We start from the raw sequence: 14,773 nt of genomic DNA on the forward strand, positions 1-14,773 counted from the left end.
TCTACTCAGAAGGAGATTTTAAAAACCATTCCAGGACTCTGCAAAATGAAAATCAGACTTGGATGTGTGTGTCAAATAATAATCTTCAGAAGCTTGCTATATTGCAGATGGAGATTTTAGCTGCCATGTTGTCCTTCTAAAAATAACATGCAGTTTTCCAGTGAGCATGCAGTCAACTAGCAATATCAGTATTCATTTATATCGCAAAGAATCATTTGAGAAATCCATCTTTATAGATTTTGATAATCAAATTGGAAAAACTGTTCATTCTATATATAAGGAAAAATACTTTTTAAATGTTTAAAAACATGACACATCTCAAAGTGTTTTTATGTTTCACAGTGGAAGGAAAAAAGACCACAGATGAAAGTGATAATGAATACACTATCTAAGAATTAGTCAACATATTTTTAAGTGACAATGCTGGCAAACCACAAGGATGAAATGTTAAGGTATTTACTGTAAGCCAAGCGGAAAAGATTTGTATGCATTATCTCCAAGCCAAAATACAATAAAATCCATTTTCAGGCTTGAAATAAAATACAATCAAAAGGTCATTTTTGACTCTGAGCCCCTGTCTCCTTCTTATGTTTTAAAGTATCCCCAAAGTATCCAGCACCATTTTGGCCCTTTTCTTTGAAAGGCAGGCACTATTTAGTTACACATGCACCTGCATGTTTTTTTCAGTCCTGATCCAACTCCTACTGTTGCCAGTGGGATATTTTCTGTTGAATTCAGTGGGAATAAAAAAAGGTCCTTAAGTAAAACTTAGTGTCCTATATTAAAATGGTTGCTGTTAGCAGAGATTTATTTGTGACTGCCCCAGTGGCTTACCAGTAAGTTGAGGGGACATGAACAGTGTATTTCTTGAACCAGCTGTAAGGCAGAAAAGCTGCTATTGGATTGCCTGATGAAAAGCTGCAATTGTTTCATTTGTAGGTAAATGTACTCTGGCTATTCCCAGAGTGACCTTGGCGGCCAACTGTGTTGCCCTTAGTGTCAGCAGAAAGAAGGCTGTTGGTGTCAGTGGGCTTTGGATCAGGCTTCAAAGACAGAAAAAGCTTGCTTAAGGAGGAAACCAGACGTAACAAATAGTCCTCATTCCCCAGGTTTTGTCACTTAGAGTTTAGAATATCAACAAGACACTTTAAACCCTGAAGAATAATTGTAGTAAGTCAATTATTTTGACCCTGTACATTTCTACAATTGTATACAATAATAAAGAGAACAAATCTCTCTGGCTTACAAAAAAAGGCAAGTACTTTATTTATCAATCGAGATTTTAGCTGCTTTTTACACAATTGCAATGACTAAACAAATAGCATAAAATAAACAAAGGAGAGTATAAAATCACTTTATTCCAGCTGGTATCCCAGGACAACCTTTTGACTAAGTACAGAGTTAGATGTTTCAAGTATGGCACTTATAAATAAGAGCAGAGAGAAGGTGATAAATTCACAGTTAAAAGCAATGAAGTCTGTTCCTTTGGTATGTGTGTCATCATAGGTGATTGTAGGTAAATACATAACTTGGCTAGCATGAACCAACTCCATCTTATTCATGCACATATTAGGGAATTAACTGAAATGTACTGATATATTTTGCAGATCACAACTAATATAAGATGATTAAGGTCTCTGGTGTGTGTGTGTGTGGACAGGCAAATAAAAAAATGGCAAAATTATATTCAGCATTTATTGTTTAGCATAATTAATTGATGCACAGACTATGATAGAAAATAGCTAGCAATACACACCAGGAATAAACTCTGTGATTTAGACAAGCAAAATAATGTAAGATATCTGTGAGATAGGTGAATGCAGATATCCTGATTGAGCTGTGGTCAGGTTCCTTACAGTGCACTTACCCTCCTTTTAAAACATGCTTACATCTGCGCATTGCAACAGTTTCCCCCACCCCATCCCACCCCATATAGAGTATCCTTGCAGATTTTTAATATGAGCATTCTACACATTTACAACAATTAGTCAGACAGTCCAAACTGTAAACTTATCCTAATGACGACCAAAAAGCCACTCCACCGACAGATAACACCCAATCATTAGAAAGAAAAGTAGGAATAATAGTAGCTGTGCTGTAAGGCTAGATCAAGCATGGTCTTATAGCTGTTTTTTCAGTCTTTTACATAGCACTGCATTTTGCAGCTAGTTCAGTAAGTGCAGGTCCAATACCTTAATGGCTTTCTTGGTGGTTTGATAAAATGCTTGCCTAAGCAATGTACCTTTCTCTAATGGTGTCTGGGTCTGTTCCACCTGGCACAGTGTTTCAGTTCTGTCACAGCCTCACACATAAGCTGAGTCACTTGACTGAGTCCTGCCAAAGTTAGGCATGCTCATTCTTGGCAGGTCCTTGTTTCTGATTTCGTATATGGATTTCCTTTTTGCCTGTACTCCTCTCACTGCCATTTTGATCTTTCTCCAGCCCAAGTGGTTCAGTTCTGCCAAATTAAGCACCACACAAATCCCACTGACAGCAAACATGAATACCAAGAACACAGTCTTCTCAGTGGGTCTAGAGACATAGCACTCTACTTCTTTAATGCAAGGGTATCTGTCACATTCGTACATGGAAGGGACATTGAATCCATACAGAAAATACTGTCCCACTAAGAATCCAATCTCTAGGGCATTTCGAAAGACCACTTGGATGATATAAAATCGAGAAATGCCTTCTTGCCTCCTCATCTTTGACTTTGTAGTTCTGATAGCAGGATTGGGGATTTCCTTCACTTCTAAGCAGTCTGGTTCTGCCTCTTTGGTGGAGTTCTCAGTGTTCTGCAGCACCCCATTGACAATCGTGTTCTTGATTTTCTTACTGTCCTCACGCTTCACTGAATCCTGGTCCCTCTCCAAGGTGAGGAAGACAGTGGAGTACCTCCGTTCCCTCTGCTTAGCAGACTGGTGAACAGAGTACGTAATGAAGCAAAGGCTGGGAGTGCACACCATGATGATCTGGAACACCCAGTACCTTATATGAGAAATAGGGAAAGCCTGGTCGTAACAAGCCTGGTTGCAGCCTGGCTGCAGCGTGTTACAGACAAACATAGTTTGCTCGTCATCGTACACCGTCTCCCCTACAATGGCCACAATGAGTATCCTGAAGATCACCACCACGGTCAGCAGGATCCTGCAACAGAGAAGCCCGTCAGTGCGCGCCGCCGCCGCGCGGCCGGGAGCTGTCCAGTGCTGACCGGGGACCCGCGCCGCGGCGTTCTCAGCCCGGCTCCCGCCAGCGGCGGCGGCGGCGGCGGCCGCCCGGCACCAGCGACCGGCGGCGGCGGCCCCGCTCCGGCGCAGGAGGCGCGCAGCGCTCGCGGCACGGCCTCGGCGCGGCCATGGGCTGCCGTGCGAATCCGCCGCTGTCACAAGTCTCGAGCGGCGGTCAGCGCTCGCCCCCCGCCCCGACCTCCCTTTGGAGAAAAAACAATCACACGGGCCGTTAGAGCCCCCGAAAGCACGGGACGGCGCGGCACGGGGATGCTCCGGCCGCGGGACCCCGATGGCGGCGGGGTCTCCCCATGGCCGCCCGCTGCCCCGTGGCTCCTCGGGGACAAGGACGGCGACGTTTGCGGTGTCCCCGCGCCTCAGTGACCTGTGCCGCGCGAACGCGCACACACACACGCACTCAAGGCACACACCACAAGAGCCCCGCGCGAAGGGCGCCCCGCACGGCCGGGAGCCGGTGTGTGCCGCCGGCCGGCCCGCTCGGACAGAAGGGTTCCCCCCGGTGCCCCCGCGGCCCCCCGGTAGCCCTTACCTCCCTATCATAGTAGAGTGCTGCTGCACGGCAGCTTCCAGTAGCCTCTCTAGAATAGTCCATTCCCCCATCGCTGTTCATCCGGAGACAAAGACTTTGGCAAGCGGAGGGGATCTCTTCACTTCTTCCTTCCTTCCCCACCCCTCCCCTTTTTTTCCTTTCTTTTTTTTTTTTTTTTTTTCAGAGGGAGGAAAACAAACAAAAGAGCAACCCCTCTCTACCGCCCGCAGTCCGGTGGCGGGAGGGCGGCTGGAGGCGGCAGCCCTGCCGAGGACTCCCGGCTCGCTCGGCTGGGCTGGGCTGGGCTGGGCTGGGCTGCGCTGGGCTCGGCTCGGGGCCCCGCGGCGGCCGCCACCGGCCCGGCCCGCTCGGCTCGTGGCGCGGCGCGGCGCGGCGGACCCGCGGCGTGGAGGGAGGAAGGTTGGCTTTTAATGTCTTGCTGCCTCTAATCTGCCTTTAAGTAGTCTCCGCTTGCGTCACTGACAGGTTGGTGGAGAGCAGCCAAAAGCAGCGCTCGGATTTTCTCTTTTTTATTATTCCGGTGAATATAAATAAATAAATGCAATAAAATAAATGAAATAAATAAATGAGGAGGAGGAGGGAGGGCGGAGGAAGAGCTGCCCCAGCCGGCACGAGGCTCGTTGTGCAACCGAGTGCCTCCTTGCCGGAGCACCCCGCCCGGGCACCCGCTGCCCCCGCGGTGCCCGCCCGCCGGCACACAGCCCGGCGCTCCGCCGGCGGGAGCGGCCCGGCCCGCCCCGGGAGAGCAGCCCCGACAGGGACCGGGCGCTGCCCCTCGGCTGCTGGCTTGAAAAGCTGCTCTGGGGCGTGACTGTGACACCGTGGCCCCTCCAGCCACGAACGCCTGGCTGCCGGGGGGATTCCCGCGGGTTGCTAGTCTTTGCTTCTCCCCCAGAGCTTGCTTGGCTGTGTTTTCTGCCGCTCACGAAACAGGGGTGTCATACAGCAATAACCTCACCTGTTAAAACTGCTTACCCTTGGAAGATATTGGACTTAAAATTGCATCTTTAGTCTCCCCTGATTACAGATAAAAGAATCACTAATGAGAAATGAAAAGTATATATAGCCATTTCAGAGAATTCTGAGACTGAGATTGGATTTACGCTAAGAAAGACACCAAACCTTCACACAAAGCATCTCTATGCAGCCCAAGAATGGAGTATCTTGAAAAAATCCCTGCATTATAATCAGTCCACATATTTTATTCCCATAAACTACTATACTGTGTCTAAAATATTTTTTATTTTATGGATATCCTTAGAGAGTGTACCTGAGACACCACCAAACAATTCCAAAGAAAACATTGGCACCAACTGGAATTGACTGTTCTCTGGTGGAGAAGAGTAAAATTTATTCTGTATATTTCCATAAAGATCAAGTATAGCTTCATAGCTGCTGTTCTTTTTCCTCAACTAATCTCATTAAAAAGCAACATAAGAAAAATTCTAGTCAGTCTGATCATAATACTCCTACTGCCAAACTCAGTAAAATCAGTCCCTTTCAAAAGCAGAACTGCTCAGGCCATTGTACACAGTATGGTCCATTGTTTTCTTTGCAGCTCTCTCATGAACCAATTCCATGGTATCTTAATGATGTTAAGTGTTTTCTGAATAGATGGAACCATGCTTCATCTGTGCAGAGGACATCTGTGTGTTTTAGACACCCCAAGGTTTGTTGTCTTTTCATTTGGAGTGTGCAGATGGTCTCTGATTCACATTATATTGGGTCAGTTGCCTGATTGGATCCCCAAATCTTTGAATTGGGAAAGTATCAAATAACAGAAGATCAGTGAATACCTCTGTTTGCACAGACATTGGTAGATTTTTCTTCTCTCCCAATCAAGAGTCTGTGAAGAAGTATTCAATAATCTGGATTGTTTCCTTCCCACACTGCTGGAAATTACTGGGAAGACTGAACAATCACTTTTTCCTTAAAATCTGACTGCATTCTTCTTAAAAGCTGTTTCTCACTATTCCTGTGTTTGTTTTTTGCATGTAGTTTGTAAAACCTGCTGCTGCCTCAACACTATAGATAAAAAGGAGAGGTTGTTTCTTTTGTTTTAAGAGGACTACAGTACCTATCCAAGTACCCTGACAACTGAGTGTCTCATATGGACCCCAAGGCATCTGTTTGGAGGTGGATCTGAAGATGAGAGAAATCAAAGCAAAGGAAGTAGCAACACATGTATAGAAGGAGAGAGGGCAGGGAATATGCTAAGAAGCTAATGATGATAATCCTATTTAGCAAACCAAAGAGAGAGGGAAAGCCCGTGATTGAAATTACTGAAGAGAGGAGAGTAAATTTTGGTTCATAGACAAATACAGGAATTTCTACAAAGGAAAACTGTTCTCTAGCTCTGGGATAGAAAACCCACTTACCTGAGCTTTTAGGACCAGTAGATAACAAGGAATTAAATTCTAATCATATCAAACACTGGCCTGTTAATGAACAGTTAGTTAGTGTTTGCTCTGTGTGATGAGTTCTACTTACTTCTGACAGCCCAGCTGTGGAGACATGGAGGGGAAACATCAAAAATGAATGGCACAAATGTGTAAGCACTGTTATGAAATTGCTTTTGATTTAAATATGGTTTAAAATTAAATACTTTCAGGCCTGCTCTTACAGGAGTTGCATCTCATTCCAAAATAGCTGACCTCTCCATTTTAACAGTAACCTCATATGACCCCCCCAACCATATTCACATGCAGGATACTTGGCTATAGAGTAGAGAAAGTTTACTGAGCTTCAGACCTTAGTGAGTTTGGGGAAAAAAAAATTTCAGTGTGAGAGTCTCTTTCCTGATGCTAACATACATTTTAAATGACTGGAAAACTCAAAGGAGTGTGAGGTATCTCAAACTTACATGTACAATTTCTAGAACTATGAATTCCTGTCCTTAATTTGAGCCATGACTTATTGTCAAAATAGAAGTAATAAGAATCAATGTAATGTTCTCTGAGTGTTTAGTGCAACAGTGAAAGGTGTATGAAGAACGTAATTATTTGCATTTCCATTATCCCTGACATATATAGCAGCAATCTGTGGACTTACCTGACAAATTGTCTAAACCACAAAGTGCTCAGACTATGTATAGTCATGATGGTAAGAAAGAGTTGTAGCCATAAGAAGATTTTCAGCTTCTAAAGGTTCATCTTGGGTTTTACACCATTCCCCTGAATGCTTCAGGCTATGGTAAAGCCAGGATTTGTAGAGCAGCAAGCTACCAAGAATGCTGCAGATGTATATTGCACAGTGTATGGTTTTCACATTAGAAAACCATGCCTACATTTCATTCACAAGCATTCAGGATTATCAAAGCTTTACGTCGCCCAGCTTACAACGAACAATTTCCTAATGAAGCAGCAATACCAGTTTGCAGCAGGGCCAGGCTGGTCCTGTTCAGCATTTTTTGTCAGTTGCATACAAAGGAAACAAAATCAGCTTCCCACTTTTGGGTGGGAGGGTGTATTTTTGTTTGGTTTGCTTTGTATTCGAAGAGGATGAGTATTCTTCTATGGACAAAATTCAGTATCAACTCTGTTCCTAACAGGAGCTCAAACAAGCTTTGCAAAAAGAAAACTTCAGAGTCTGCTTATGTTCAAAGATGCCACTACCACAATATTAATTTGTGATAAAATAATAGAAACTGAGTTGATCTTGGATTAGGTCTGAAGAATGAGACTGTATGTGTCCTCAGTTTGATGCCAAACCAAGGTTAATCTGTCTCTAAGAAGAAGTAGGCCAGATTCTCTCTAAAATATCCAGCCCTTTTGCCCTGATCTGGTTTTGTAAAGGGTCCAGAAAGCAGTCAAATCTCACAGGCTGCGCATTCCTCAAATATGGAGCGGATCACACTGGGAGCAGAGCTGACACATTTGGCTCTCCTGTCAGACCCCCTGCAGCCTGGACGTGGATGGCATGACTGGATGGCATGACGAAGAGGCCACATGGCTAGTGCCATACCTGCTGTCAGACAGTGTGCTAAACGAGAGTATTCCCCCGCTTCGTTATTTTCTATGCTGAGGTGAACTAATGTAAAAAAGAATCCAGATCTTACACAAGACTTCCCCACGTACTACCTCCTTTTAAAGATAGATATTCATGCTAAATTTATTCCAAAGATTTTATTTTAAAAGAAATCTACATATTTTTTGTACTATACCAACAACCTTGATTTTTTTTTTTTGCAGTTGTTCTCAGTGGATCCATAATTGCAGCAAATAAATAAATGTCGCATTTAGATTCCAAAACTGCATGACAAATTACTGTATTTCATTATTAAATTGCAAACCACTGTTTGCACCAATTGTAGCAAATTGGGAGCAAAGAAAGAGCTTTTAATTAAAAATTGTAAGCTATTACTAAAAAAAATAATGTGTTTTTCTTTTAGAAGTTTTTGTGAAATATGTTGCCCCATATCTGCTTTGTGACTGCATTTTCTAGCTAGTGTCACAAAAGAGAGTTTTTTTCAGTCTTACTTTCATAAAGCCATAGAACTTTCTTTGAAAGACTGACATGATGAGTGCTTCCTTTCTGATAGTATTTGGTGTAGTCCATGAAATCTAAGTCATTAGCTACTAAACTGAAAATGCCTTTTTAAGACCTCTCATAGCCATCTGCTATGCTCTGTTTTCATTTGGTGCCATGTGTGTATTAATGAAATGATTACATCAGATTATATCTTTTATTCATAAAATCATCTAGGTCATCTGCTTCCACCTACACTTTCTCTCTCAGTAAAATAAGCATTTTTGCATACGTTCTCCCCCCATTGTATGAGTACAGTCCCTGCTGCAGTCAGCTGCTATGTGCATCTTAAGAAGAAATCCGTCTCTGTGTTTTCTTCTTAAATGAAATTCCTTCAAAAGACAACTCTAGTGTTTCACACCACAAAAAGTGCATTTTTCCTATCGTTTGAAAAGTAAAGACTTCCCAAAAGGTGCGAGATCTGGATGTACTAATGACCTCAGCCCTTCACGTGAGAAAGCAACATTTCAAGAAAACTGTCATTTTGCTGCCAAGAAATAGGTAGCACACTCTTCATAGCTAGTCAACAGTGTTTGTGTCAAAACTGTCACTAGCAGGGCAAGCACTTGTGTTTCTTCTTGTGAGGATGGAATACAGCCTGCATTTATACACTTCATGCTTGAGAATAGCAAGGTGTCGAGTGCATAGAATTCAGGTCTTTCTATAACACGTAAACAGACAAAATATTCAGTTATCCGACTAATCATATTAAAACTCTAGTCAGGGGTTCATATCTGCAACTGAAGATTACTATAAATGGAAAGTTCTGTGGAAAATCAATGAATGTTATCAGTAAAGAAGGAGTAGATCTATGAATATTCATGAGCTTTTTAAGTGAGAGCTCATAAGTCGTGTTGAATTTCTATAATTATTCTTGCCAGGCGGGTTAGTACAAGAAATATTCATGAGGTGAACAGGTATTAAGTAAATATTCCACAATGTTTTGAATGAATAGAATTTAAAATATCTAAATGTAACAGCTTTAACTAGAAAACAAATTTTAAGTATCATACTTTTCTAGTTACAGAATATTTTATTGCTTGACAGAAAAATTCACTCAAGTTTCATGGGGGTCTTGTCAGCTGTCCACAAGGACATTCTCATGCACAAATTAACAGCTCAAATCAATTTCCTTGGAAATAATCTGGACATATATACTGAATCACAACTGCATATCCTTCTGGCATGTGTACAGCTCCCAATGCAGCAGGGTCTGCGCTTCTTGCAAACTCCTGAGACTAAACTCTGATGTATTTGCAGACAGGCTGCAGCTAGAAGACGGAAAACCTAATGGAATCAAATCCTTACAAATTGACAGGCTCTGGAAAGAAGTACAAAAGTAGTAAAATATTCCAGGGGCCAGATCATCTGCTGCCAGTCTCTTGATCTTCCCTTCTGTCTTTCACCAGTCTCAAAAGAGCACTCACATTCTGCTAAAGCATCCATTAATGCAGCTTCATGGACTATGATGGCTTAAGTGTAAATTTGTGAGCAAATCTTATGTGGATTCCCATTATACTCTAAGGTTCCATACTCACTAAAGAAAGAGTCTTTCAAAAATACCTTGGACAAGGAAGAGTATGAAGGATTCCATATAATCAGATTTAGTACCTACAATATGCATTGAAGAGATGCAAAGAAATAATCACATACTAAGATAAACTAAACATGGGAATGAAAATCTTCTTTCATTGTTAAAAAATTTGATTCTTTTTCCCTAGAGTCTATTCTTTCAAAGATACATATTCCAAAAGATATGCATCCCTATATAACTGATTAGTGCATTATAGTAAAACACCAGATAATTATGCAGCCACTATGCCAGAACCAATACAGAATATTGGCAAGACTCAGGTTGACAAACCTTATTTTCCTCTTTTCCTTGCCAAGCAAAAGGAGTTATACATTGTAATCAGAAGAAACAATTAAATTTAATGATAATAATATATTTTTTAAATATAAAATAAATTTATTTTTAATTTATATCATAACATCTCCATCCCATGGTAGTCAATTTTTTATGGTACTAACAGCACTTCCCTCTGTCTTTAGTGGAGTCAGAATTTAAAAACCCTTTAGACCTTATTTACATCAGAACACTTTTAAATCTCTAATGGTAGAATACTAATGATGAAAAAGTTAGTGAGTGCTTCAGAATACTCAGAACAGCAAAATATAAGATCAAATAATAAAAGGAGTGTCCTCTATATTGGAACTCTAAGCATCATTTAGATGCTTCTTGTAGTCTGTAGGAAAAAAAAAAATTATGTGAAAACATGCTTCAATATTTCAGTACGAATGCATTACATCAAGCATTTTTTTCAGACCTACTGCTTTGCCTTGCCTTGTCTACATTTGTCTTTATCCAAATGCTGAACCCCTATACTCCCAGCTGCTTTCAATTCAGTGACGTGATTTATGGCAGAGTTGCTTTCCTTTGTTTTGATAGTTACACCACCATATGTCTTCAGTTTTCCTGGTACCTCTCACTCTCATCCTCTCCCTCCCCATCTCACCAGTCTCAGAAGGGAATTCACATTACATTAAAGCATCCCTTCAGAGGCCAGGCTGAAACAATCCCTTGAAATAACTAGGGCAGTCAAATGATTGATTTGAAAGTAAACTATGTCAGTGAATGGGAGTGAAAAGTGGGAGCTCAGTAAGAAATGCAGCAGGTTTTTTATCCTTCTGTCATTCAAAGACTCTACAGTTACAATAAAAATGCGTGAAATATATTTGATATGAAAAACATTACAGGTGCGTAAGGTATAAATGCATACACACATACGCATGTGTGTGCAAATGCATGTATTTATGTATGTGTTTTATAATTAATGTCTATTTGCATCACCTAAGTACGAAATAATATTTAATAGAGAATTCTATAGGAACTCCTATTCTCTAGGAATCCCATTCTATAAGATTACTGAGGTGATTTAAATGGCCTGTGTGGGGAGAATATATTCAAATTCCACATGATTTTAGACTTTGTCCCAGGTAAGACCCTAGATAAAAGCTATTGAGTTATCTTTCAGTGACATAAGTACATGTGGATCAAGAATATACAGTAATGGGTTTGAGAGAAGAGTCTGCCATATTTTGTAGAGTTCATGGAATATTAAAAAAAAATAATCTTCAAGTGAATTTAAGTTCTATAAACATTCAAGAGTGTTAATTTTTTAGTCTAGAATCTTTATTCTGGTTTATATATCTACACACTTTCACTGGCAAATACCGATTCATAGACCCAGAATAGTTTCCCAGACCCATTCCTAATCATGCACATCTGGAGTTTAACAGGTGGTGATTTAAACTGACATTTTTGTGAGTTCCACAGCTGTTATTAACAAATGACATCTGCTCAGTGCTGTGGAGCATGCTTTGTTTTCAGAACTCCATTTGTTAATCTTTCCTAAATAAAAAGTTTTCCAAGGTGAGCATTCCATTAAATTTTTGTAATGTTTCTGTTCCAAAAAGGAGCAAAATCAAATTTGGAATATCAAAATTTTCTATGAAGCAAAAGCCCCGAGTTTTATAAAGTTGTGATTATGGTACCCAATTTCTTTTATACCACAGAAAATTGAAGTGGTGACCTATAGATTCTGCAAAAATTTTCATGTTGTGAAATACCCATTTCATAACCATATTTTCCGGAATCTATTAAAGATGATGTATTTTTCACTATGCTGCAGGAAAGAATTTGTGACACAGCAAGAGAAAAAGATAAATTCAATCATTCATAAAATATTGTAGAACACCTACAACTGTGCATGATTTATTTCTGTGCTCTTAAGCAAAAGTCAAATCAGTATTATGTGTAATGTTGCTATGGTACTGGAAGTTACAGTTTATTTTTCTAGATAACAGTGAAACCCACCTAATTTCTCACATAGGTCAGAGTTGCTCGAGGGCTGCATTGATTTACACACATCCTATGCAAATCTGTCCTCATTTTAACCAGATATTTACTTTGCATTTTAGATTTAGAAACTCTGCTTTGTAGCTGTTTGCAACCTTTTTCACACTTTCCTGTAAGAAAATGGGGACTGTTTTCCTGTGAGAAACATAACCAAACTATCAGTGATTCACAGGAAAAAAAAAAGAAAAAAATTTTTCATGGTACCTTGCTCCATGATTTCCTGAACCTAAAGCTGTGTCTGTCCAGCTGAGTGGGAAACAGCGTGGAAAGATGTACCTTCCTTTATACCCCATCTACATCTTCTTTACAACATTCCCAGGAGGTCTGGGGGCCTGGCATGGGCAGGCTGGTTCACACTAACAACAGCACCAAGCAGCTGTTTGAGTCGTCTCTGGGTACCTTTCCTGCTAGTGCTTGCCCAGCTCCACACCTAGCTGAGGATCAAAAGGAAACCAAAAGGCTCCACTACCCTCCTCTTGCCAGGCTGAACACCTAATACAGACTCTGAACCATAGAATTTGCCATTTAAAATGTTAGTCAATTGAACTTCAAAGGCTACATCAGAGTAAGAGTGTCATATATTTACACTTACATGCAAATGAGTAAATATTTTATGTGTACAGTTTTACCAACTACTGTTTTGTATCAATTCATAAGATTTACTGCAAATACTACAACGGTTTTTATCTACATTTTCTGTTTTTCAGATTCTGAAGTATCTCTTACATTCATATGTGTCTGTACCTGCTGGGCACACAATAAAAAAATACAGAATTTTATTGTCTTCAGTCACACCTCCAGAATATCTCCATTCTGCACACAACTTCCTCACAGCAGACTCGCTTAGGCTGTGTGCAAACCAAGAAGGCAGACATACCTCCTGACATGGGACGGTACGCCTCCCTTTCCCCATCCGGACTTACTGTCGTTTTCCTTCTTCACCACAGAGCCCCGATGAAACACAGGCTTTCTGGTGGAAACTTCTAATAACGAGTCTATGGAGAACTTGTCTCATCCCAGAGGCTTCATCCTGCCTAAAAAGAAAAGACAGGTTACAGTGAATCAGCAAAACAGAAGGACCATGCCTCCTAAGCTTTAGATTTAATAAAGATTTTCACATGGTTAAAATAGATGAAAATTACACACACACACACACACAGCATTTTCACAGGCATTTCAAGGCCTCAGGTTGAGATGCAGCTATCCAGTCTTTTCTCAAAACCAGACTTCTTCTGATGTTGAGGAACAGAAATCAGTAGATTTCCAGCCCTAATTTCACCACATAAGTATATCCAACTTACAGTTTCAGTGGACAAAAAACAGGCAAGTGACCTGAAATATTTGGTGATAAGCACTTATAGACTTGAGCTGTTTAAAAAATATGTCAATAAGTAGTATGTCAAAAAGGCATGGATAAATTATTGATCTGATTTGTTTCATTAGTGTTGTTTGATACATTTCATTATTTCATCTATTTCCTCGGAGCGAAGGATCTGCTTTGGGGCAGAAATTGTATTATAAAGAGAAAAGTCTTGCAGGAAAGCTAGTGCAGTGGGGGAGAGAAAAAAAATGACAGCCAAGTCCCCACAGGGCTTTAACAAATATTTGTGAAGCATATTTAGTTCAATTACACCAACTAGTTATCAAAGTCTAATGTCATGCTACTTGAAATGTCAGTGCAAACTGTTCCTTGGGCTTGAAGGTGGTACGTACAGTGAAAATGAATGTGTGAAATCCAAATATGACTGCCACAAAGACAAACAAGGCATGAGAGAAAACATGAGCTCAAAGATAGATCAATTAATCCAAAGAACACCAACTAGACAGGTGGGTGAGTCATACATACCGTGCAGTTCATCTGTTCCTGTTGAATGGAAAATACACTTAACACAGCATGTTTCACTGTGAAAGACAATGCGGCCAACAAGCTATATTAAATTGGGTGGCAAGCCTCCTACCTGTGCCATGATGATAGAAACATCCTCAAGCAGAGAACAGGGACCGACTTTCCCCTTTTATAAGGTCTCTCCTCTTCTGATTAGCCCTTCCCAATAATGTGGTTTTCTTCAGTTTTTAAGATTACGTTGGAAAAAGAAGGTACAGTGTGAAGCAAGACGTTAGTTTTGACATGATAAATAAGAGCTATCCTTTCTTTTCACTGGGAGGGTTGGTCAGAGAAATATATGAAATGAATATAGTCTTTCCAGAACTAGGAAGTGCCGATATACTTGCATCACAGGGCAGTGATAATTGTTTTGCAGAGAGGGTACGACCTATCACAGCTGGCTCTGGAACAAATCAAGCACACTGCTACAATGGCTATGAATAACTTGTTAAAATATTTTTATTTTTAATGAAGTGAATGTGTAAATAGGAAAACCAAATCATGATACACATAGAAAAGGCAAAGTTAAAGTAGTACCTCACTCAATGCCTAAGTGGTCTTCTGTGACTGTGCAGCATTGCATTCTTACTTAAGGGAACACAAAAGTGTTTCTTGTGTTTGGTATTTATTATGAAAGTCATCTT

The 14,773-nt window shown here is 40.7% G+C and overlaps 1 protein-coding gene across 2 annotated transcripts; it reads right to left on the reverse strand.

Annotated features, from left to right (window-relative positions):
* Positions 1-1,933: 1,933 nt before the first annotated feature.
* GJD2 (gap junction protein delta 2) lies at positions 1,934-14,416 on the reverse strand. Of its 2 annotated transcripts, XM_059819223.1 has the most exons (3): positions 14,203-14,416; positions 13,168-13,278; positions 1,934-3,147 (listed from the first exon to the last, which is right to left on the reverse strand). In XM_059819223.1, the coding sequence occupies exons 1-3, from the start codon at positions 14,223-14,225 to the stop codon at positions 2,304-2,306; spliced, it is 978 nt and encodes a 325-aa protein (XP_059675206.1). In that variant the 5' UTR covers positions 14,226-14,416; the 3' UTR covers positions 1,934-2,303. The 2 variants fall into 2 exon arrangements, with proteins under 2 accessions (XP_059675206.1, XP_059675208.1); XM_059819225.1 differs by lacking the exons at positions 13,168-13,278; positions 14,203-14,416 and adding an exon at positions 3,778-3,942.
* Positions 14,417-14,773: the final 357 nt, after the last annotated feature.

Source organism: Gavia stellata, chromosome 7 (genome assembly GCF_030936135.1).
Source record: "Gavia stellata isolate bGavSte3 chromosome 7, bGavSte3.hap2, whole genome shotgun sequence".
Lineage (NCBI taxonomy): Eukaryota > Metazoa > Chordata > Aves > Gaviiformes > Gaviidae > Gavia > Gavia stellata.